This window comes from Labeo rohita, chromosome 12, assembly GCF_022985175.1.
Source record: "Labeo rohita strain BAU-BD-2019 chromosome 12, IGBB_LRoh.1.0, whole genome shotgun sequence".
Lineage (NCBI taxonomy): Eukaryota > Metazoa > Chordata > Actinopteri > Cypriniformes > Cyprinidae > Labeo > Labeo rohita.
This window is the reverse complement of record NC_066880.1, coordinates 23,520,633-23,545,072: the sequence shown is the minus strand read 5'-3', so window position 1 is coordinate 23,545,072 and position 24,440 is coordinate 23,520,633. Positions and strand designations below refer to the sequence as shown.

At 33.7% G+C, this 24,440-nt stretch overlaps 4 protein-coding genes across 7 annotated transcripts; 1 reads left to right on the top strand and 3 right to left on the bottom strand.

The window, feature by feature from the left end:
- Positions 1-969: 969 nt before the first annotated feature.
- si:ch211-207i20.2 (uncharacterized protein LOC568537 homolog) lies at positions 970-6,444 on the bottom strand. Its single transcript, XM_051124714.1, has 5 exons — positions 6,097-6,444; positions 5,561-5,729; positions 5,414-5,472; positions 2,945-3,044; positions 970-2,771 (listed from the first exon to the last, which is right to left on the bottom strand). The coding sequence occupies exons 1-5, from the start codon at positions 6,286-6,288 to the stop codon at positions 1,753-1,755; spliced, it is 1,539 nt and encodes a 512-aa protein (XP_050980671.1). The 5' UTR covers positions 6,289-6,444; the 3' UTR covers positions 970-1,752.
- Positions 6,445-6,645: 201 nt separating this feature from the next.
- dnajc9 (DnaJ (Hsp40) homolog, subfamily C, member 9) lies at positions 6,646-13,143 on the top strand. The gene is made up of 6 exons (XM_051124721.1): positions 6,646-6,797; positions 7,090-7,265; positions 8,800-8,940; positions 9,020-9,274; positions 9,878-9,961; positions 12,827-13,143. The coding sequence occupies exons 2-6, from the start codon at positions 7,092-7,094 to the stop codon at positions 12,929-12,931; spliced, it is 759 nt and encodes a 252-aa protein (XP_050980678.1). The 5' UTR covers positions 6,646-6,797; positions 7,090-7,091; the 3' UTR covers positions 12,932-13,143.
- Positions 13,144-13,340: 197 nt separating this feature from the next.
- On the bottom strand, positions 13,341-17,156 carry si:ch211-207i20.3 (uncharacterized). Its single transcript, XM_051124722.1, has 3 exons — positions 17,002-17,156; positions 16,755-16,917; positions 13,341-13,793 (listed from the first exon to the last, which is right to left on the bottom strand). Exons 1-3 carry the CDS (start codon positions 17,144-17,146, stop codon positions 13,379-13,381), a joined length of 723 nt encoding a protein of 240 aa, XP_050980679.1. The 5' UTR covers positions 17,147-17,156; the 3' UTR covers positions 13,341-13,378.
- A 265-nt stretch (positions 17,157-17,421) lies between these two features.
- On the bottom strand, positions 17,422-23,545 carry nudt13 (nudix (nucleoside diphosphate linked moiety X)-type motif 13). 4 transcript variants are annotated; one of them, XM_051124717.1, is made up of 10 exons: positions 23,448-23,545; positions 23,177-23,275; positions 22,989-23,085; positions 22,537-22,679; positions 22,339-22,446; positions 21,824-21,930; positions 21,187-21,312; positions 19,521-19,632; positions 19,277-19,431; positions 17,422-17,997 (listed from the first exon to the last, which is right to left on the bottom strand). In XM_051124717.1, exons 3-10 carry the CDS (start codon positions 23,057-23,059, stop codon positions 17,794-17,796), a joined length of 1,026 nt encoding a protein of 341 aa, XP_050980674.1. In that variant the 5' UTR covers positions 23,060-23,085; positions 23,177-23,275; positions 23,448-23,545; the 3' UTR covers positions 17,422-17,793. The 4 variants fall into 4 exon arrangements, with proteins under 4 accessions (XP_050980674.1, XP_050980672.1, XP_050980673.1 ...); XM_051124715.1 differs by having other exon boundaries at positions 23,177-23,495; XM_051124716.1 differs by having other exon boundaries at positions 22,989-23,061; positions 23,177-23,495.
- Positions 23,546-24,440: the final 895 nt, after the last annotated feature.

The following is a 24,440-nucleotide window of genomic DNA, read 5'->3' as shown; positions in this document are numbered from 1 at the left end:
GTTTGTCAGTTTTTGGTAAGTTACTTTAAAAATAATAAAAAGTAATTAAATAATAGCTACTAATTACATCTTCAACTGTGTAATTTGAACACTGTACTAACTACTTTCTAAATCACTAGTTACTCTTTCTAAATCACATATATCAACCTCAGTTGAACAAAACATGGACCAGTTGCACAATACAAGGATAGCCATGAAACTGCACTTTTCATTCTTTCAAATAAATAATATAAAATTGACAAAAATATTCTTGAACTGACCAAAGTATTTAAAGGAAGAAGGTTACATTAAAAATATATTTTAACATTAGATGTTATATTTTGATGTTAAATCCACTATTGTTTTATATAGAAATGCTCTATAGTCTAACTGTAATTAAATTACAGAAAAAATGAAGAGTAATCCCTTACTTTTTTTTTTATGTAACAGTAATTAAAAGGCATTTTTTGACATATAAGTTGTAATCTTTGTAATCTTTTCCCAGGAAAGGATCATGGAGGAAAAGAACACCACATGTCAAACAGCCTAAAAAAATTTGATAGTTTTATATTATAAAATATATCTAAACATTTTGATGTGCTTTATGACCAGTGCTGGGGGTAACGCATTACAAGTAACGCTAATTTACATTACTAAGTAAGTAGTGAAGTAACACAATTTTTAATTTACAAGAAATTCACAAGAAAATATTTTCTCTGCAGGGACACAGGCCCTCCAGGATCAAGGTTCTCCACCCCTGAAGTAATATCATAATGCATTACTTTTAAAAGTAACTTTTCCCAACACTTTATTGGTGTTTATACACCAAATAAGCCCAAAATCAAAAAATGTGCAAAAGTATTAAAACACAAATGTATTCCATGCATACCAAAAAACTTGGAGACTATGCACAATAGTAGTCTTCACTAACAATGTAATTTCTAATTAAAAGCAGACGAAGATACTCACACAAGATGAACAATGCTTTATTGAAAAATGTATTTGCCATCATTTTATTGAGTCAAATATAAATGTTTTGACAGAAACATATCAAACCAACTCTCTCTGGTAATATTTTTTTTTTATAATTATCTTGTGTTATGTTAAACGTATTAAACATAAATATGAAGATGTACAATGAGCTTTTTCAATTAGGAGCCACATAAAGAAACGTACAAAACATAATGTCATCATTCAAAATAAATCACCATCTGTGATTATTAGTAACTTTGACAAAACAGAACATTCCTAAAATCTAATAAAAAAATAACCCATGGTATAAACTATGATATTTTGTGAAGAAAAATACATGTCACAGCAACTGAGAATCATCTTTTGGGGTCACTTGACAATTCACATTTTTGCCAATTAATATGTAAATTTTACAACTCAATTAAAGAAATAGTTCAGCCAAATATGAAAAATTTCAAAAAATTTACTCACCCTCAGTCCATTCAAGGTGTAAATGAGTTTGATTCTTCACAAGATGTTAACTGATGGACTGGATTTGTGTGGATTACTTTCGGGTTGTTCTGATTCTGACGGCACCCATTCACTGCAGAGGATTCATTGGTGAGTGTTACAATTTCTCCAAATCTCATCTACATCTTAGACGACATTCAGCAACTTCTCATTTTTGGATGAACTATTATAAGTTCAACATTAATTGCATCCATATTCAGTAAATATTCTTCAATAATTTATCTATCATAGAAAAAAAATGGTCTCAAAGCATCTCTACAATGACGAATGTGATCATCTACAACACCACGTTTATGCATAGCAGCATTTGTGCAATTTAAGATTCCGAGGATCTGCGTATCTCTTTCCGCATTTATCGCAGATGTACTGCTTCCCTCCTCCATGAACGTGGCGTTTGTGTGTACGTAGGTGACTACCTTGACTGAAACACTTGCCACAGTACTCACAATTGTACGGCCTCTCACCAGTATGGACCCTCTGGTGCAGCTTTAGACTGTTTGTATTGTTAAACCACTTATCACAGTAATTGCAGCCAAAGGGTTTTTCTCCAGAGTGAGTGCGGCCGTGTGAAATGAGGCTACTCTGTTGACTAAAGCTCTTCCCACACTCCTTGCAGCTGAAAGGTTTTTCACCCGTGTGGATCCGTTTGTGGATTTTCAGATTCACAGCCTGCCGGAAGGTCTTGCCACATAAGTCGCAACTAAACGGCCGCTGGTCCGTGTGGATGCGCTCGTGGTTTTTAAGATTGACGGCGTGCCGAAATGCCTTTCCGCAAGACACGCAAGAGTACGGTTTTTGACCTGTGTGGATAAGCTGATGCGTCTTTAGCGTTACAGCCCGCGTGAAGCTTTTCTGACATATTGAACACCGAAACTCCTTTTCACCTGTGTGGGTGAGTTGGTGTCTAGCAAGATTTTGAGCAATGTTAAATCTTTTTCCGCAGACGTTGCAGCCGAATGGTTTTTCGCCTGTGTGGATTATTTCGTGGGTTTTGAGGTGTGCGGCTTTCCCGAAGCATTTGCCACAGACTTTACAAAGAAATGGCTTTTCTCCTGAGTGTACTCGTTGGTGGTCAGATAAACTTTGTTTGTGGGCGAAAGCCTTGCCGCAAAGAACACAGCCGAAAGGCTTTTCTCCAGTGTGAATGCGCTGGTGTGATTTGAGGTTGCTTTGTGATGAGAAACTCTTGCCGCACTCTGAACAACTAAAGGATCTCTTTCCAAATAGTGTAACTGAATCTTGAGGATCTTCACTGCTGTCTTCTGGCAAAACAGATGCTTCTCTATCCTCTGAAGATGTGATTAAGTGACCTGATGGGAGAGATATCTGGTTATTACACCAAAATCTTTTATGGACTTTGCCATATAAAGATCTGATCATTCACTGAGTCAGAAGTTAATGCAGTAAAATTCTGATGGATTCAGCAATTCATTAAACAGATCATTTTTTTCTCATTCACTGGTATTTTAACATATTAACATACCAGTAGTGATGGAATTCAAGTCAACATTTCCAAATTCATCTCTGATCGTCACAGCCAGCACCAGTGGGGATTCTGGACGGTCTTCTGCACCCTCATCAGACTGTGAGCATAAAGTTATGTAATTAATAATAAAATAACCAAGCAATTTAGTGACTTTATTTTCTCATAGACTTACACTTCTGGTCAAAATTGTGGAACAACAAATGTTTTTGAAAAAAATCTCTTATGCTCACCAAGGCCACAATATTACTGTAATTAGACTACCAGTCAAAAGGTTTTGGACCGTAAGATTTTTAACGTTTTTTAAAGTCTCTTCTGCTCACCAAGTCAGCATTTATTTGATCCAAAGTTCAAGAAAAACAGTAAAAGTTTGAAATATTTTTACTATTTAAAATAACTGTTTTCTATTTGAATATATTTTAAAATGTAATTTATTTCTGTGATTTCAAAGCTGAATTTTTAGCATCATTACTATAGTCACATGATCCTTCAAAAAATCATTTTAATATTCTGATTTGCTGCTCAAAAAAACATATTATTGTTATTATTATGTTAAAAAAAGCTGAGTAGAATTTTGTAAGGTTTCTTTGATGAATAGAAATTTCAGAAAAACAGCATTTATCTAAAATAGAAATCTTTTGTAACATTATAAATGTCTTAATCATCACTTTTGAACAAATTAAAGCATCTTTGCTGAATAAAAGTATTAATTCTATAAATAAGATAGTGTATAATGTTACAAAAGCTTTTTATTTTAGATAAATAACGATCGTTGGATCTTTCTATTCAAAGAATCCTGAAAAATAAGATTACTCGCATATTGATAATAAAAAAAAAAAAAGTTTCTTGAACAGCAAATCAGCATATTAGAATGATTTCTGAAGGATCATGTGACACTGAATACTGGAGTAGCGATGCAGAAAATTTAGCTTTGATCACAGGAAAGATTACATTTTAAAATATATTCATATAGAAAGCATTTATTTTAAATAATAAAATATTTCACAATATTACTGCTTTTTGCTGTATTTTGGATCAAATAATTCCAGGCTTGGTGAGCAGTACAGACTTCTTTAAAAAACATTAAAAATCTTACTGTCCAAAAACTTTTGACTGGTAGTGTATATTGTGATTAAATTAAAATAGCCGTTTACTATTTGAATATATTATAAAATGCTGTTGTTGTGATGGCAAAGCTGAATTTTCAGCACTATTCCTATGGTGCCATTCTGATCTGGTGCTTAGTTATTATCAGTTATTACTGGTGTTCAAATATTAACAATAATTCTTATTTTCAGTGTTGCAAATGGTTTCAATGCTTAATATTATTGTGGAAAAAGTGATACATTCTTTGATGAATAGAGACATTTGATCAATTTAATGTGTCCTTGCTGACCCCAAACTCTTGAATGTTGGTGTATCACTGTTTCCACAAAAATATTAACCAGCAAAAACTGTTTTTAACATTGATAATATTAAGAAAAGTTTCTTGAGCAGCAAATCAGTACATTAGAATGATATCTGAAGAATCATGTGACACTGAAAACTGGAGTAATGATGCTGAAAATTCAGCTTTGCATCACAGGAATAAATTAAATCAAGATATATTACAATAGAAAATAGTTATTTTAAATTGTAATAATATTTAACAATATTACTGTCTATACTGCATTTTTGATAAACGAATGTAGCCTTGGCAATACCATTTAAAAAAAATGTTAGACAACCAAAAAAAATGTTAGACAACCAAAATGCCAGTTTCAACTAAAACAGAATGACATGTACTTTGTGTACCAAACCACTGTGGTTATTAAGCAACATGACTGTAAGAACACTGAAGGAGTGCAGTGTGAAGCTACACAGCTCTTACATAAGTACAACTGCCTTCAGTATAATTTACTCTCCCTATTATACATCATCTACATAAATTAAGATTTTGGTTGAATGCCAAAAATCTTAGCTTCAAACAAAGATACACAGAGTCACTTCACATGACCTTATTTTTTACATTTGGGGCTGTTTTTTAAAAAAACTAAATGGCATCTATGTACATTCTGCACATTTTACCTCATTTCCTGTTCTTGATGTATTCTTTAATGAATAGAAAATTCAAAAGAACAACATTTATTTGAAAAGTAAATCTTTTGTAACACTTTTGATTTCTTTACAGTAACTTTTGATTAATTTAATGTTTTTTTTTTTTAAACTGTGCTCAAATTTTAAATAATGGTGTATTTCCACAAAAAAAATAACCAGAAAAAAACTGTTTTCAGCTTGATAATAATAAGAAATCCTTTTCAAGCATCAAAAGAAGCATACTACAATGATTTCTGAAGGATCATGTGACGCTGAAGACTTGTCAATAGCTGTCAGCTGAAAATTCAGCTTTGCATCACAGGAATAAATTACATTTCACTATATATTAGCCTTGAATATGCATAGCTTTGATGTACAAGTTGTTCAGTTTACCTCATTTCTTGTTCTTGTTTCCAGGCTTCTCGCATTTCCATCATAAGAATGCTCCTCTTCTAAAAAGAACATATAACAGTAATTAAAATAAATATTCTATTAAATGTTAAATACTGTATGCTTATAATCAGAGAATGTGATTTTTACCAAGCCCTCCAACCGACAGAATATTCAAGATGCTGCCAGGCCGCTTCGCTCTTTTGCCTGCAAATGTTTTGCACTCCAGATCCAACAGAAATTTGGTTTCATCGACCAGTTTGATTATTTTCCCAAGAGCCTCGTTGCCCAGTACCTCCATGACTGACGCAAACTGCTTCTGAAAGAATAATTACAAACTACCTGTTATGCACCAATGTACCATCTGATTATTGGCAAGCTCATTCCACCTGTTGTCAGTTTCAAAATCTTTCACAGCCTTGTCAATGGATTTAAAGTAAATGTTGTGGAAAACAAGTTTGATCATTATTATTTTTAGCTATTATTAAATTACATAATCTCTGTTGGCTTTTGAAAACCCAGTATCAGTTAAGCACAAATCACATTTGATGTGTTGACAGCAGCTGCGCAAACTGCGCACTGATCTTTATACTATCTGCACACACGCGTTTATAGGGCTGTGAACGCGTCGCATGTTTAAAGTTCCAGGCCGCAGATCTCTAAACAACGTCAACTTATAATCTTACCATTTTCTCCCCCTTTTCCATCTTCATTCTTGACTCAACCTCCTCGTTTTCACAGTGATCTCTAGAAATATCACTGCCTTGAAATGAAAGCGTCTCCTCTTCCATAAGTTTGCACATTTCAGCGATCGCGGCGTGAACTAACGCCTCCACCACAGACGCTAGGTGCGTCTGTAACGCAACGCAGCGAGACATTCTGCCTGCAACCAAAACTCACAGAACTGAAAGTCGCACAGTCGCCCTGTATTTAATTAAAAACTAAATTCTGCATTGAGAGCTCATTAAAGTGAGCAAACGACGGTAAACATACTTTAGGAAACAGTGGGCTGTAATAAACGGAAGTACAACAACGTGCGACAATTACAATCCGGGTCCTAGAATGCATAATAAAAGTGCATTGTTGACTATTTTTGTGCACTGTATTTTATAATTATTAATATACAAGTAGTTTCAAATTACGCGTAGAACAATAGAAAAATATAATAGAAAATAATCTTTTTGTTAATATATTTGTAGTTATGAATGTTTAATTTAACTAACAGCTATCCTGCGTCATGACGTTTTGTGACGTTTACACAAAGCGCCAAAATTTTGGCGCGACCTACTCAGGAAAACCTACGCTGTTGTGTGCTGAAAGCCTCTGAGTAGCATATTTGAACAGTTTCTGGTCACTGTCAGTTGTCAGCGTTACTATTATCTCTTTGGTAAGATCGCTAATAAAACATTAAGTTGAAATGCTTTATACTAACGTTGTTATTTTTGAAAGACAGATTTACTAACGTAAATGTTATTTCTGTACTCGTATTCATAACATTTAAGCTTAAACTCAAGTTGTTTGTGACAGTGATAAACTTAAATTCAGTACATTTTTAATGTTTATCGTTTTTAATGCATATAAAATAACAGTTTTGACTAACATTCGTTTGCATGTTGTGTATTATGATGTTGTAGTTAATATATCAGTGGATGATTTGGTGTTTTTTCTTCCTCACACAGTCATGGGTTTACTGGAGCAGTGTGAGGAGCTCTTCAAGACCTCAAACCTGTATGAAGTTCTGGGTGTTGTTAAAGAAGCATCTGACTCCGAGATCAGACGCGGATATTATAAAGTCTCTCTGCAGGTTCATCCAGATAGAGCTCCTGGTGATGAGTTAGCCACCACCAAGTTTCAGGTGACCACTGTTTTTCTAATGCAATACTTCTGCCCAGTAATCTTCAGAACCTTCTTGAAAGCTCTGGTGTTGTCTACTGGTAAAAGATCTCAGTTAAAGTAGTAGGAAGGCCTTTAAAACGTGATCCACAAAATCAACATTAGCCCTCTGGTGCATCTAACTAATTAGTCACATTTGTACTCCTAGTTGGTAAAATGTAAACAAACAACTTGTTAGGTCAGATCACCTTGGACCAATTGTCCAAAAAGTTTAATATGTATCAGAATGATCTAGATTTGGAAATTCCCAGTTTTTCTATCCAGGATCAGGTAACCTGTCTTACTTCTGTACTGTTTTTTCAAAGCAAAATTGGATTGGATCACCCTGATCCAGATACACACTTTTTCAGATTTCCAAATCTGGATTACTAGTGTTCTGTGGAGTCCCTAAAGGAATGCAAATACAAATGTTGCTTTTTTTTGGACCAGTTTCAAAGTTTTATTACATTTTTGTTCCTGAAAACAACTGCTGGGATCAGAATAATCCTTTTTTGGGTCAAAAATATCCCAATCTTATTAGAACGTTTTGAACAACACAAAACCAAAATTGGATTTTGTGATCTAATCTGAATTCAGAATCCTTTTTTTCTTTTGAACAACCCATTTTCAAGATTTGATCCAATCCAATAGCCAAAATCTGATCAGAATTTGGATGCTCTACCAGATCCCATTTTGTAACAGCAAGTGTTGTCTGATACCCATATTCAGTTAAAACAGTATTTTGTCTGGTACCCAAAACTATTCATTTTGAAGTCTTCAGTCAGCCTAAAAAGTTGATAAAGGATGGAAAAGAAGAACAGAAAACAGAGCGACGACTATAAAAACTGAGCAGACATATCCAACAAATGTTATTATAGCAAAGCATTAGCAATGGAAAATGACTTGCTTCACAACATTGTCATGTGAAGTTAAAACTGATTTAAAAATGAGATTATATTTTACCCCTTCACCTGACAATGTTTTTGAAAAAAGTTGCCAGCCATCGCCAGCATTTTTGATCATTTTCACTAGTTTTTCATGGCCCCTAGATGTTTTGTTGTATGAATATCTGAACATGCAATCAAAATAAAGAACAGAGCCTGTACTTTTAAACAAAAAAAGTTTTATTCTAGCTTCAACACTTTTATCAACACTTAAATGTAGGTAAGTTTCATAAAAAAAGCAATACTTTGAGCAAAAAGCTGCATCTTCCTTGTCTGTGTTTTTAATCAGGAGATTTGGACTCATTCAGGAGTTGCGTAATAGCGTCCCTGAGTGTATAACAGTGAAAACATGGAAACCTGGAAAATTCTGTGTTTTAGTTCTAATCCAGTGCTAAAAGGCAAATTAGAGCCATCTAGTGGCAGGAAAAATTACATTCATATGTAATGCCATGGTGTAAGAACTAGATGAGTTCTCCATATTTTAGTATTTTCCATTCATTTCCCATAGCATTGATAAAGACATGCATAAACTTTTCTTTTTCAAACTTTTAAACATTTTCAATATTTCCACAGGTGCTGGGAAAGGTGTATGCCGTATTGGCTGACAAGGACCAAAGGGCAGTCTATGATGAACAGGGAATAGTGGATGAAGAGTCAGACACACTTGATCAAGATCGCAATTGGGAGGAGCACTGGAGAAGATTGTTTCCCAAGGTATTTTTTTGGTACCATGTCTTGTTTTATGTTGTTTTTCCCCAAAGGCAGTTGGTAAAAATAAGAACTTCTTCTATAGATCACATTGCAAGACATCTTGGAATTTGAAAAGCAGTATAAAGGCTCTGATGAAGAGGTAGAAGACTTGAAGAGGCTGTACCTACAACATGAAGGTGACATGGATCTGATCATGGAGTCTGCGCTGTGCTGTACTTTTGAGGATGAGCCACGTGTCAGAGAGATACTACAGAAAGCCATTGATGCTGAAGAGGTGCCAGCCTACAAAGCCTTCACTCATGAGAGTGCCAAAAAGAAGAACAACCGCAAAAGAAAGGTGCTGATTCACTTTCCACAGTTTTGCTAAGAAATTGTTTTAGGGAGTAGTTTACTTCCAGGATAAAAACTTTATGATAATTTACTCACCCTCATGTCATCCAAGATGTCATGTCTTTCTTTCTTCGAAAAAAAGAAATTTAGGTTTTTGAGGAAAGACTTCCAGGATTTTTCTCCATATAGTAGACTTCAGTGGGAGCCAGTGGGTTGAAGGTCCAAATTGCAGTTTCAATGGGTACTTCATCACAGAGCTAGTGCAAGATGAGCATTTGTGGTTAAAAAGTTTAAAAATTATGATTTTAAATTTTTTTTTAAAGAAAATGACCAATCGTCTCGCTAGGTGACACTGCTATTCCTCCGCTGGGTTCGTGTAGAGCTCTTAGAAGCTACAATGAAACTGCTATTTCAACTTTCAACCTATGAAAATAGGAAAATCCTGGAGTGTTCTCCTCAGAAACCTTAATTTCTTTTTGTCTGAAGAAAGAAAGACATGAACATCTAGGATGACATGGGGATGAGTAACTCATCAGGACATTTTTATTCTGGAAATGAACTAGTAATAATAAGGTTTAAGCATTTTTGATAAATTATCCTCACCCCCTAGGCGGATAAAGAGCGTAAGGAGGCAGAGGAAATGCAGAAGGAGATGGGCTTGAACAGTGAAGACAGCCTGGTAGCTATGATACAGGTAAAGAAAAAAACCTTAAGATATAACAGGCAGTATTAATCTGCCAAATGTCTATTCTATTTGAATATATTTTGAAATGTAATTTGTTCCTTTAATGGCAAAGCTGAATCTATTAATTCAGTCTTTTGAAAGGTAGTGTATGTGCAAATCCTACAGAGGTAAATAAAGGACCATTTGGATGGGATTAGTTTTCGAAATGACATTTTTAATCAGTTATTAATGTGGATTATATTTGACAAATGACCTACAGTAACCTCTAGTTTCTATCAGAAATCTGTATATTACCATAAGCTGCATGCTAGAACAGAAAATAATGAATTATGTTGTGGATTTTTTTTTTTAAATAAAATGGGTCAGGCTCATCTCATCGAAATGTTGATCATATATGTTGTCCCAGAATTAGGAGTTCACTTGGTAGAATGGCCAAGGATCAGTAATCTCCACGTAAAACTGATCAGGCAGACCAAACTGTCAGTCATGGAGACTTGAAACTTGGAGGAATGGTAGTACTCACACTGTCTACAACGTCACCAAGGCTCACCCCAATTTTGCAAACTAGTTCTAGATTTTCCGCCCGATTGGAACCAAACCATTGCAGTGAGATTCTCTGGAGAGTAACTTTCAACCCTCCGTTGCAAAGGGAAGCCAAAATATTTGAAAGGGGCAGGGCTGCCTTTACTAAAATGGATATAACTTTTGAACAGAATGAGATATCTTTGCCAAACTCACAATGTGTATGTAGGAGCTGAATCTGAGGTTACATGGAAAAAAAAGTTGTGGAACTTGCCCCCTTGGTGGCGCTATAAGAAGGAAAAAATTTAAAAATGGCCTTAACTGCACAACCGTTTGTCCTATTGACATGACATGTAGTCTCTTAGTCCAAAATGCCAGAAGTGGCTATAACAGTGGTTCTCAACCCGCGGCCTGTCACGAATCCAACTGCGGCCCGCCGAACAAATTACAACGTATAGTTTTACAATTAATATTTGTTTTTACATTAATTTAAAATGTACTAAAGAAATATAAACTTACATGAAATATTTTTGTTTTTCATATATTATTTTCATCAACAGTGAAGGTAGGAGAGTGCTGACTTTCGGCATGCCCCACCAATCACTTAAAAGATAAATTGATAGATGTTCAGGCAAAAGGAAACACCCATACTTTGCAGCAATCATCCTCAGATTAAGTTTATAAGTGCGTTCCATATTTGGATCAACATGGACTACATTTATGAACGCACATTTTCTGCAGTGTTGCGCATCAAGTCACGCTTCCATGCGTGTCTTACAGACAGCATTTTTACAATCTCAGCTTCATTGTGCTGTTACTCCTTTCGAGGCGAAATTCACAAAATTGGTCAGCTTCCGACAGTATCAGGTGTCTAATTAATAGTGAGTAGAATTATTTATTTACAGTGGTGAAGTGCTGGCGTATAGCCTACCCACTTCTTTATCGGCTTTGCGTATACCCAATTCTAAACCCCTCTGATGTGCATCATTCAGTAGTGTCCTGCATTAGCCAAAATCATGACAGTCCACCACATGAATAGCTAATTCAATCGCATGTGAATAAATGAAAATATTCCCTAAAACACCCGGTCAGGACCGTGGCGCCGACTTTTTTTGAAATATGTTTGATGATTGCATCTGCGCCCGCTCCGTCCACTCCTCCGCCCCAAATGCTGCCTGTTTATACGCAAGAGCATGTCAGGGGAGGCGTGCAGACTGGTATAATAACAATTATTGATTACTAATTTGAGCCAGTACATTAAAACTAAAACAATACCTTAAAATGAGAAGAAGCAGGTTTTTACAATCAGAAATTTCTTAAACCAGTGAATAATTTATTCTGGGGGATAAATTATGCTTATGCCCACTTCTTCAGGCACCACTACACCAATTTTATTTATATCAATAAATGTAATCGTTTAGATATAATAATTATAATATTATAAATCTGGTTGGTTTGTATTGGTGACGTAATATGTAAATGATATGCACTTAGACCGTAGTGCGGCCCAGTGCAAAAAAAAGGTTGGGAACCACTAGGCTATAAGGACATTTGCATATCTCCAAAAAAAACATGGCTGCTATAGGCTGATGAACTTTGAGCACCTATTAGATAACCTTAATGGTGGTCGATTGGAATGAAACTCAGTGGGCCTGTTTGATTCATGACCCTAAAGGTCTGTGAGAAATTTCAAAGACAAATTTCGAGGCTGTAAAAAATGTGTATATTGCACGGTTTTCACCCATACAAACGATATTTGTATCATATGATAGACCTCCTCATTCCAAACAACTTTGCCTCTAGAACCACAATCTCAGTCAAACCATTTCATAAATGATTGAGAAAATGTATTTAAAAAAATAGTTCTGTGAACTAGTCCTAGGTTTTTCACACAATCTGGAAAAAACACTGCAGTGCAATTCTCTGGACTCTCTAGTTCAATAATTATCAAAAAAATGTTTAAACTTACCCTTTGGGAAGCTATAACATGGTTGTTTAGAGAACTTTACAAAACCTGGTGAGCACATGCAAACAGTCATTCTAAACAAGCATGCAAAGTTTTAGGGAGATCAGACCACAGCTGGTGTTATAACAGTCATAAATGTTAAAAAAACATCATATTTTAATGGTAAATTACCAGGATTTGCCCAAAATGCTTTTTTAAAATCATTTATTTAGGTGGTTACAGGCTTGCGAAATAATTTGTAATGTCTTGAAGCGCTTGAACCCTGGTAATCGCTGCTTGCAGCTATATTAAGTTTTATTTGGTGATAACTGTTTTTGGTATTATCATGTGTGTTAAAATCACAACCTCTTTTAAAGTATTACACTTGACTTCTGTTTATTATTTAGCAAAGACAAAAGTCCAAAGAAAACGGATTCAACTCCCTCATCGCAGATCTGGAGGCGAAATATTGCAAGAAACCAGCAGCAGGAAAGAAGGGCAAGAAAAAGTAGACAAGATTGACCAGACCAGATTATTTCTACTAAATGTTTTAGAATTCATTTTGTAAAAAATAATCAAAGGACACTTTATAATGATACTGACTCTTTCTTAGCCACAAAACACCTGTTTAAGTATGCATATCAAGACTAATAACAAGTGACGTTATTAGTGAGGTGGATTAGTTTGAATCAGCTTCATGTGCTCATGTTCAGAGCAGCTTGTGGATCAAGTAATGTAAGATTTTGTGTTGCTTCAACAGTTTTTTGTATATATGTTTCCTTGTTTCGTAAGTGTTGGATGTATTAGCGTTCATGAGTATCTAAATATAATAAACTTGTTTCGATTACTACGAAAGTTGCAGTTTGTATTCATATACTTTTTTTTGGTCATACAGAACACTCAACACTGAGTCACTTCTTTTAAATTTACATTTATTTTCAATAAAAAAAAAAAGCATTTCAACTGGGTTTTACAACACTACACTGTAGTAACAACTGATTACTTGGTGACACGGACGATATCTGAGGAAAGCTGGGCTGTCCAAACTCTGCGTCGTGAAGTATTTTTTGGATCTGAAGCTTCACCAAGGACTGCTTCGAAGCAGGTAAGCGTCTTAACGCAGGCGCTAAACTCCGAAGAAATAAATCGACTTCATCTTGCTGTTCGTCTTTCTCTCTGTCTCTTGCATCCTTAGATGCCAAATACCTCTCCAACAGCTCTAGTGTCTCTGATCGCCTTCTCTTTACAATGTCAGACCGAATTGCTCCTGGACTTGTCACGGATGTTCCCGTACTGGTGCTGGCTGGTTCTGCCCCGCTGTCTTCATCTGGCTCATCATCCTCGATTTTGCCGGGAACGCTGTCCAGTATAACACTGTGCACCAGTAGAAAAAAAAACAAGCATTGTGAATAACCATGAACCTACTGCTAAAATGTAAATAAAATTAAGTGTAAGTTTCCCCAAGATTATGCTACAAAAAGACTAAATAGAAGATTAATCGGGCAATTGCACGTGGCGGAAGATGCAAAGGAATCAGTTTGGGTGTGATGTGTGTAAACTTAACACATTTGTGACCCTGGACCACAAAACTAGTCATAAGTAGTATGGGTTTATTTGTAGCAAAAGTGCATTGTATGGGTCAAAATTATAAATTTTTCTTTTATGCCAAAAATCATTAGGATATTTAGTAAAGATCATGTTCCATGGAGATATTTTATAAATTTTCTACTGTAAATATATAAAAACTTAATTTTTGATTAGTAATATGCATTGCTAAGAATTTCATTTGAACAACTTCAAAGGCATTTTTTTTTTTTTTTTAAGATTTTGATTTTTTTGCACCCTCAGATTTCAGATTTTCAAATAGTTGTATCTCGGCCAAATATTGTCCTATCCTAACAAACCATACATCAATCGAAAGCTTATTTATTTAAATCTCAATTTCAGAAAATGTACGCTTAGGACTGGTTTTGTGGTCCAGGGTCACATTTATTAGACAAAAAACAGTTATTGTAAACACAATGATTTTAACTCCTAATTTTCAGATAGAGTCGAGATGAAGTTGCTCTAAACAAATGTTTTATGTTATAGAAAAAGGAAAATCTTTTGGAAATGCACTCACACTCAGGCCTTATAAGATGTAGGTAAGTTTTTATTTTATTTTTTTTTTTTTACATCAGAAATTTAGCATTTCATCACTTGCTCACCAGTGGATCCTCTGTAGTGAATGGGTGCCGTCAGAATGAGAGTCCAAACAGCTGATAAAAACATCACAATAATCCACAAGTAATCCACACGACTCCAGTCCATCAATTCATGTCTTGTGAAGCAAAAAAGCTGCAAGTTTGTAAGAAACAAGTCCAAAATTAAGACATTTTTAACTTGCTTCCTGCTAAAATTAGTCCTTTATCCATAATATTGCTTTCTTGTCTCAATCAGTCACCTCATCTGAATCAGGAGAGAAATCACAAATCAGGTATAGTTTACAAGTGATAACAGTTCTAAACAAATCTGCCAGTGGATTCTGATGTGAGAGGACAAGAGGGAATTTTTCAGTGGTTATTATGGATTATGGACTGGTATTCTGAACAAAAGCGGGAGTTTAAATGCTAAACTGCCTTAATGGATTTACTAAAAAAAAATAAAAATACTTCAAGACATTAATTGATGGACTGGAGTCTTGTGGATTACTTGTGGATAACTGTGATGTTTTTAGCAGCTGTTTGGACTCTCATTCTGACAGCACCCATTAACCGCAGAGGATTCACTGCTGAGCAAGTAATTAAATGCTCATTTTTTCCAGGTCTGTTTCAACGAAGAAACAAATTCTTTTACATCTTGGATGACCTGAGATTTTCATATTTGGGTGAACTACACTACCAGTCAAAAGTTTTTTTATGTTTTAAATTTTTAATGTTTTTTAAAGAATTCTCTTCTGCTCACCAAGCCTGCATTTATTTATTATCAAAAACACAGCAAAAGCAGTAATAATGTGAAATATTTGTATGATTTAAAATAAATGATTTCTATTTTAATATATTTTAAAATATAATGATCAAAGCTAAATATTCAGCATCATTACTCCAGTCTGATTCCTGATCCAGAAATCATTCTAATATGATGATTTGCTTTTCAAGAAACATTTATTATTATTATTATTATTAGTTTAGTAATTGAGTATTTTTTTTTTTTTCAGGATTCTTCGATTAATAGAAAGTCAGCATTTATCTCAAATCTGATGCTTGGAGTATATATATATATATATATATATATATATATATGCTTTAAATTAATCAAAAGTGATGATGAAGGCTTTTACAAAATATTTCTATTTCAAATAAATGCTATTCTTCTGAACTGTCTAATCATCAAACAAACCTGAAAAATACTACTCAGCTTCTTTTAACATAATAATAACGATAATAAATGTTTTTTGAGCAGCAAATCAGAATAAAAGAATGATTTCTAAGGATCATGTGACTGATGTTAAAAATTCAGCTTTGAAATGACAGGAATAAATTACATTTTAAAATATACTCAAATAGAAAACAGTTATTTTAAATAGTAAAAATATTTTACTGTTTTTGCTGTACTTTGGATCAAATTAATGCAAGCTTGTTAAGCAGGAGAGACTTTTTTTTTTTAATATCAAAAAACTTTTAACTGGTAGTGTACTTATTTTAAAATATCTACAAAACCCATGGAACTCATGTTTTTATTACACTTAAGCAATGTGACAGTTGTGTTCGGAGAGTAACACTATAATAAAAAAAAATAAAAAATACTAGCATACTTTGCCGTATACAATTTAAGAGTGTATTATTACTATAAAACAAATGTGGAAGCATGCATTATGCGATGTTAAATATTTTAAATATTAGTATGCTTACATTGCTATCAATTCTGCATGCAGCATCCGGCTGTCATCTCCAAAATGAAAATGTAATTTCTCTCTAAACATTGAATCCAATTTAATACGAAAATGTCTGAATACTTGCAGGCACAATAAAATAATAAACTTGCAAAAAATACATTTGTCACACTAGAAATGGGAGGTTGAGTCCATTGTATTAAAGTGTGATCTGCATTGAGAAATTACATTTTTTGAAATCGTAAGTGTGAGTACTATGGTAATATGCTATTTCGAGCATAACTTCAGCAACAACAACAAGAGTATTTTAACTAATATTTTAAGGACCAATATCACACGCTGTCAGTTGGATTTGAAAAGCGAACATTTAGTAAAATATATTTTTTGCAAGCACTGTTATAGCAATACAGCTTTGTGTGTGTATAAATTAAATTTGTGTGTATGAATTAAACACACTCGACTACCTTCTGTGTTCTGTGGAGGGGTCGAGAAAGTCCATCACTCGCATATATTTCCATTGCTTCTTTTTCTTAGCTGCCCTTCCACTCCGACTCCCATCCTGCTCCAGTCGCTTTTTCCTGGTGTACGTGTCTCTTAGATTTTTCCATTTAGCTTTCACCTCTTCCACTATGCAAACACACAAGCGTTGAGGATGCTGGTTAGGCGCGCTGACAGTAACGGTACATAACAAGCGACACCAATAAAACTCACCATCGACTCCCATTTTGTCTGCTATTCCTTGCCAGAGAACTTCTTTCCGCTTCGTGTTTTTGTACTCACTGTGATTTTTATCAAATAATTCCTTGTTCTCAGAAACCAAAAACAACAACAGCTCCGCATCCATCTTGACTACCATTCTTCTTCTACCGAACCACTGCGGGATTTAGTGCTTCAGCGCCACCAAGTGTGGAGGAGAGGCGGGATTGGATGCGAAAAGGAAAAGCCTCAATCTGATTGGTCGAGGAGTTTTTCCACTTAGTCAACGAAACAAAAAATTACATTCGTACACCAATGAATGTAAATATAAATTTAAATTACATAATGTACATTTTCTTAAACAAGAAACAGCACATCCTTAAAAAAAACAACAACAAAGTATTTTTTAAACAACTGAAACCACTATTTCTTGGTAATGTTTTTATTGCAAGACAATTAAAAATCATTAAAAACGTACATTTTAAAAACAAAAGTTCATTAAAATATTTTCTGCAAAAAGTGTTAGTGTACTGACTGATTTGAGGTAGATGTGTTCTTGAAATCCAAATTCAAATACTTCTTGATGCAATCCATCAACACCTACAAATATAATTGTTTATACAAATATAACATATATCTATAATAATTGCTTGATATGAAATCATGATCACAATCATCCTATTATCATTCTCACAGTTTTCCCCAGTCCAGGCATACTGTAAGAATAATAAAAGTCCTTCTTTGAATATTATTTTTTTATCGGTAAGTTTCTATATTAGTAGTAACTCAACGCATATAGATGCATGATTACTTGAGTCCATGTAATTTTCTTGATAGCTGCTGCTGATTGGCCCATTCCTGAATGAGCTGATTGGCTATGGCATAAGATGGCGGGACCCAAAATGCAGGCAGATCTCTTCTGGGGTCACGTGGTGGATTCTGTAGTGCTTCTGATATTTCTTCATAAGTGAACCAGCGGGCATCCTCAAGTTCTGCCTTGTCAATATTCACCTGTACGTGAACAGTTAAAGCAGTTTATAACAACAGCAATGCCTCTACTCTGCTGTCACTGGGTTAAGTAAGTAGGCCTATATTTTGATATGACTGAATATTTTCCAGGGTCTCAAAATAGTATTCATCCAGTTATTTTTGTATTTTAATAACGGAACCAATTCTCATCCACGTTCTGTAACTGACAGAGAAATACTGTATGCACACTATCAGTCAAAAGTTTTTGAACAGTAAGATTTTTGATCTTCTGCTCACCAAGCCTACATTTATTTGATCCAAAATACAGCAAAAGTAAAAGTACAGCAGTAATATTGTGAAATATTTTTACTTTTTTAAAATACCTGCTTTCTGTTTGAATGGATTTTAAAATGTAATTTATTCCTGTGATCAAGCTAATTTTTCAGCAGCGTCACATGATACTTCAGAAATCATTCTAATATACTGATTTGCTGTTTAAGAAATATTCATTATTATTATCAGTATTTAAAACAGTTGAGTACATTTTTTTCAGGATCCTCTGATGAATAGAAAGCTCCAAAGATCAGCATTTATTTGAAATAAAAGCTTTTGTAGATTATACACTATACCATTTTTGGGAAAGAAATTATAGAAATTAATACTTTTATTTAGCAAGGATGCTTTAAATTGATCAAAAGTGATGATAAAGACATTTGTTAATGTTACAATAGATTTCTATTTCATATAAATGCTGTTCTTCTGAACTTTCTAATCATCAAAGAAACCTAAAAAAAAATCTACACAGCAGTTTTCAACATAATAATAATAATAATAATAATAATAATAAAATGATAAATGTTCTTTGACCAGCAAATCAGAATATTAGAATGATTTCTTAAGGATCATGTGACTGGAGTAATGATGCTAAAAATTCAGCTCTGAAATCACAGAAATAAATTACATTTTAATATTCAAATAGTCACAGTTATTATAAATAGCAAACATATTTCAAAATTTTCTGTTTTTGCTGTACTTTGGATCAAATAAATGCAGTCTTGGTGAGCAGAAGAAAAAAAACATTAAACCTTACCGTTCAAAAACTTTTGACCAAAATCATTCAAAAGTATTAGAAAATATCTGAATGCAATTGAATGTGTTTAAAGGCATTTATTTATTTAAGTAAAAACATTTTTGCATTTCAATGTGATATTTACCCGTATTTATTTATTTATTTTAAATACAGATCCCTTAATAACATAACGGACGACTTTAATCTGTAGTGTCTCATTATAATAAGTAGTTTAAGGGATCTAAGTCTCACCTTTGTTTTGTCTGGGTTTACAGTTGCGTGGCAGGCTAACATAAAGGAGCTTTGTGGGAACGGCCAGTGCTGTGATCCAGAGTACTGCAGGTTCTCCACCTCTAGACCCACCTCTTCTGCCACCTCTCTGTGTAAGGCTTCCTCCATTGATTCTCCTGCAAAATGTTTTGATAGAGCAGAATGGTTAGATAACTCCACAGAGTGATATGGTGTGCACAGCAGCTTCTAATAAAGTGTGACTCACCCATGTCACAAAAGCCGGAGAGCGCGCTGTACATGCCTGGAGGAAACATGGCCTGGCGTGCCAGCAGACATCTGCTCCCATCAGACACTAGCACGATCACAACAGGTGCCATCTGCAAGTCAAGGACAAACAGCTTCATGCTAATGTGCTCATTGTGTACCATAATTTTAGAACCACAAGAAATAGTATCTGCAGTTCACTGAGAAAATGGATTAAACAGGAATTAATTGGGTTGTAAGTGGGCATTTCATACCAGAATGGATTCGGACCTTTTTATAAAAAGTACTGTAGTTTGCTGATATTGAAATAGCTTTTATTCAATTAAATTATTAATACCTTTAAATTATTTAGTGAACTATTAGGCTTCATTACATACAATAGTAGTAACTGAGTCTCTCTCTCTCTCTCTCTCTCTCTCTCTCTCTCTCTACTGCCATTTAAAAGTTATGATTTTTAATGTTTTCTTTAAAGAATTGTGACATATTATCATAGTTTAAAATAATGTTTTTCTATTTTAATATATTTAAAAATATAAATTAGTCACATGATCCTTCAGAAATCATTCTAATATGCTAATTTATTACTTTTATGGAAATTGGAAACAGTTGTGCTGCTTAATTTTTTTGGAACATGTGATTCTTTTTTCAGGATTTTTGATGAATAAAAAGTTTAAAAGAATGGCATTTATTAAAAATATTAATCTTATCTAACAATATAAGTTTTTGCCATCACTTTTAATTAATTAAACACATCCCTTGGTGAATAAAAGTATTAATTTCTTTCAAAAAAGAAAGAATAAAGTTTACTGACCACAAACTTTTAAATGGTAGTTTATATTGTTACAAAATATTTCTACTTTAGATAAATGCTGTTATTTTTAACATTTTATTTATTAAAGAATGCTAAAAAAAACTATCACAGGTTCCAACTATATTTTAAGCAGAACAACTGTCTTCAACATTGATAATAAATTAGCATATTAGAATGATTTCTGAAAGATCATGTGACACTGAAGACTGGATCTTTGATCACAGGAATAAATTACATTTTAAAAATATTCACAGAAAACAGTTATTTTTCATTGTAATAATATTTCACAATATTGCTGTTTTTATGTATTTTGATCAAATAAATGCAGCCTTCATGAGAATAAAAAACTTTTTTTTTTAAAACATTAAAAATCTTACTGATTCTGAACCTTTGAAAGTCAGTGTATCTATCTATCTATCTATCTATCTATCTATCTAGTCTAGCCTAGCAACCAGCATATGACTAGCATAGCCTTTCAAACTTTATGGCCATAGCCAATCAAAGAACAATTTCAAATTTTATGGCTAAGCTTTCAACAAAGTTTGTATTGATTACCTTTTTTTATCTATTTAAAATCTACTGTTGTTTGCTGATATTGCCAAAGTAAATTACTATATTAGACTTTAATACATACAATAGTAGCCTAAAACAATGTCTAAATATATTAATAAATATCTGTTAGATACTGGGAAAATTATAATATGCCATTATTTAATCAGCACATTAAAATTATTAAAATTTGCACTAATGACACAAGTGAGATAGAACAGAAATTACAATTTTTGAAAAATCGGACAATGCTTTCTGTCGAATGTCTTGCATGTGTTGTCTGACACTGTGAAAAGCACCTGCTTACTTTGGGGTAGTAGGTGATGCCACTGCTGTGACAAACTCTGAGACTTCCTGATTGGTTCCTGACCGTAGGCTGCCCAGTGGCACTGCAATAGCAATTGGTCTGGTGCCATCGAAGGAGAGCTTGTCCCTAAAACAAACAGTAAATTAAACTCTTTTTGTACTGATAACTTCCTAGAGATGGTTGCCAAATAAAAAAAAATTATTGAACAGAATAAAGAATAAAAAAGGGACTTGGTTCTATACATCAGCTGTTGATTAGGTGGAGGCAGATCTAAATGCAAGCTTGCAGTCAGTTGTAAGTGGTGGGGTTTTAGCAAATGACTGGAGAAATCTGTTGTTTCTCTGTTGATCCAGTTATAACATATGAAACATTAAAAATTACGAGGTCAAAAATATTAATGGGTGAATTGCACGCAATAAGATCAATAATATGCTTTAAATTGATCAATAATAGAGAAAAATTTATTTTAATCGTGACTTTAATGATGTTATGAACATGCAACTTGCTTACAGCATGTTTTCTTAACTTTCTATTATTCATCTTTTAAAATTATTGTAATTTGGCACAAAATCATGACATTTTAAAGCGATTACAATGCACTAACATTTCTTATCATTTAGAAACCTAAAGTACATACCTTGGCTGCAAGAGGAGACTCTGGTCCAGGTAACATGAAGAAAGCTTTTCTGAGGTCCACAAACATCCCTCTGCACTCCTTCTCCAATGCACTGCGGTCTAAATCTCCTACAGTAAGAAGAGATCTTCATGAGCTGATACTAGTGTATAAAGCAATATACAGTTTACAGTACAGTATATTATAGTATACATGGCTCCTATGGTCCCCTGGAAATATTAACATTGTTTTCCAGGCTTGGAAATTAATAAGAATCAAATGTCATGGACATTCCAGGAACAATCAAACACCATTCCCATTCCTATGGCATTCCAGTAGCTCAAACAGTGAAGTATGGAGCTAGCAACACCAAAGCAATATACTGTAAGTGAACAAATGCAACATAAGTAGCATTGGATAAAAGCACTTGCCAGATGTATATATAAAAAAAATCATACTGATACATTTTCCAGTTGGAGAATGTTTGTCTTTAAGCTAGATTTTTATAGTATTGTATAGTAACGGCTGTATAAACTGACCTACTTCCAGTGAGAACTGTGGTTCACCCTTGTCAGTGCATCCCAGAAGAAAAGATTCATTAACAAAGTGTGTGTCCTTTCCAACATTCTCCAGTATTTGTTCCAAATCTAGAGAAATTGGCATACAAATAAACAAATGTATATGCACAATCCTTTTATTTATGCAACAGAAGAGTTTAAATGGTGTTGTATTGAAACCTGAGGTTTTCAGAGAAGCCAGTTTGTAAGTGCCACTGCTGGTCTTTCGCAGTAAAGGCGAAAGCTTATGATAAAGTAGAAAGTTCCCAGACTTCAATGCCTCTCGACAAGCCTCATCGTCCTCCTTTAATCTCATAAGGTACCTAAACAGGAATATTTTATTTTATATAAAGATGTTTAAAAAATTGCATGAACTGTCCATAGGTCACGGTGGGAACTATTACAAATAATACTTAATAATACTTCTATTTATTATGAATTATTATTAATAATAGTAGAAATAGTAGTTATCCATAATACGTTCTCTGTCTTTCTTTTCATTTTGGGGTCAGATATGACCTAGACATGTTCTTGACAAGTTTTGAGAGATTTACAGTTCTTTTTAAACTATATTTTTAGTACTCCAGTGGCATGTTTTATATTATAAATAAATGTGCTTTAAAGAAACAGACCTGATTCGAGACACATATCCAGAGAAGGAGCGTGATAGTACCAGGTTACAAAGCTTGAATGGCTGCAGCATGTCTAAAAAGGTCCACAAGATAATGTCTGTATGTTCAACAGAAAGGTTTTAACAAATATTTACATATGCTCAGCCTAAATGAAACTTGAACAGTCATGCAGGGTGTAAGAAACAGACCTTGCCCTTGAAACAAACGTAAACTGGCAGTACAGACTCTTCTTTCAGTATCAGGGTTTCCTGTAAATGACAGCTGATTTTGTTCGTGTGAAGACACAGCTAGTTGAATGACACAAAAATACATATAACTTTGTAACAATGCACCGTAGTACTACACTGCATAAATTCAAAGAGTCTGTTTTGTAGTACTTTATCGCTCTCCACTTTAGCAAGCTTTCCGTTTACATAACATATAGCATCCTAAGTGATTTACTGTCATAAGTAAACATACATGATTGTTTGTATAGTCCTACGAATGACGCTTGCGCGTAATACGTACGACGTCAGTACGTCATCAAGAGCGGCTGTGGAGTCAGTGTGAAAACAGAGCCCTCTGTCGATATAGATGGATATAGACGTCTGATTATACAAAGATTTTTTTTGGTACATTATTTATGCTTTTTACGTCTGTACCTTATTTTTTTTGTCTGTAGTGTGCTTAATTATGTTAGTGTGCACTTTTAGTGTGTGTATTTGTTTTTATATTTACTTGCCGATAATATATAAAATACAATGCCACCTAAGTAAACACTCATTTTGTACAAAATGCTTTTGTAATAATGGTAAATTATTATTATTATTTTTTTTGTTTTAACTAGGTTAAATTAATTAATATTATATTTAAATGTCATATATTTTAAATGTACCAAATTTTACTTTATGTAAATCAAATGCAATTAAATCCCCAAATTATTGCGTTCAGTTTAAGTACATTATAAGGTTTTGTACAAATTTTTTGTATTAAATACTCTTTTTAAAGTCTTCTAAAGTTATTGTGGTATATACCACAGCACATTTTTAAATATCTATCTATCTAAACATTTATACAACTTTCATTTATATGTTTTAATGACTTGTATGCATGGATTTTGAGCTTTGTCTTACTTTTCTTGAAATCTGAAAATCCATGGTGTGCATTTGAATTACCCCAAACTTATTGTGTGGGATGTATGTATTTATTTATTTATTTATTTAGATTATTAAAAATACAACTGTCCCTCGGTTGGACTATCATTTTTACCACAACAAACAATAAATCATTATTGTTTATTGTAAATTATTGTAAATCCGAAAAAACATTTGTATGAACCATTTAAATATATATATATATATATATAAGTATATACGGTACATAAAAACTGGGAAGAAATTCATATTTTCCACTATTTCAAGAGAATACGGTTGTTCTTTATGAACAGCAGATGGCGCTGCAGTTCAACCGTTT

What these genes read in the sequence shown, in the direction of transcription:
- si:ch211-207i20.2 (XM_051124714.1), bottom strand. Translation starts at nt 6,288, where the DNA reads ATGTCTCGCTGCGTTGCGTTACAGACGCACCTAGCGTCTGTGGTGGAG. An exon ending in TGGAAAAGGGGGAGAAAATG is followed by an intron (nt 5,730 to 6,096) that starts GTAAGATTATAA and finishes TTATTCTTTCAG; the next exon opens with AAGCAGTTTGCGTCAGTCAT. An exon ending in CTTGAATTCCATCACTACTG is followed by an intron (nt 2,772 to 2,944) that starts GTATGTTAATAT and finishes CTCTCCCATCAG; the next exon opens with GTCACTTAATCACATCTTCA.
- dnajc9 (XM_051124721.1), top strand. Translation starts at nt 7,092, where the DNA reads ATGGGTTTACTGGAGCAGTGTGAGGAGCTCTTCAAGACCTCAAACCTG. An exon ending in GGAGAAGATTGTTTCCCAAG is followed by an intron (nt 8,941 to 9,019) that starts GTATTTTTTTGG and finishes CTTCTTCTATAG; the next exon opens with ATCACATTGCAAGACATCTT. An exon ending in AGAACAACCGCAAAAGAAAG is followed by an intron (nt 9,275 to 9,877) that starts GTGCTGATTCAC and finishes CTCACCCCCTAG; the next exon opens with GCGGATAAAGAGCGTAAGGA.
- si:ch211-207i20.3 (XM_051124722.1), bottom strand. Translation starts at nt 17,146, where the DNA reads ATGGTAGTCAAGATGGATGCGGAGCTGTTGTTGTTTTTGGTTTCTGAG. An exon ending in AGACAAAATGGGAGTCGATG is followed by an intron (nt 16,918 to 17,001) that starts GTGAGTTTTATT and finishes GTGTTTGCATAG; the next exon opens with TGGAAGAGGTGAAAGCTAAA. An exon ending in CCCTCCACAGAACACAGAAG is followed by an intron (nt 13,794 to 16,754) that starts GTAGTCGAGTGT and finishes ACTGGTGCACAG; the next exon opens with TGTTATACTGGACAGCGTTC.
- nudt13 (XM_051124715.1), bottom strand. Translation starts at nt 23,300, where the DNA reads ATGTATTTTTGTGTCATTCAACTAGCTGTGTCTTCACACGAACAAAAT. An exon ending in AGTCTCCTCTTGCAGCCAAG is followed by an intron (nt 21,313 to 21,823) that starts GTATGTACTTTA and finishes TGTTTGTTTTAG; the next exon opens with GGACAAGCTCTCCTTCGATG. An exon ending in CTCCGGCTTTTGTGACATGG is followed by an intron (nt 19,432 to 19,520) that starts GTGAGTCACACT and finishes AACATTTTGCAG; the next exon opens with GAGAATCAATGGAGGAAGCC.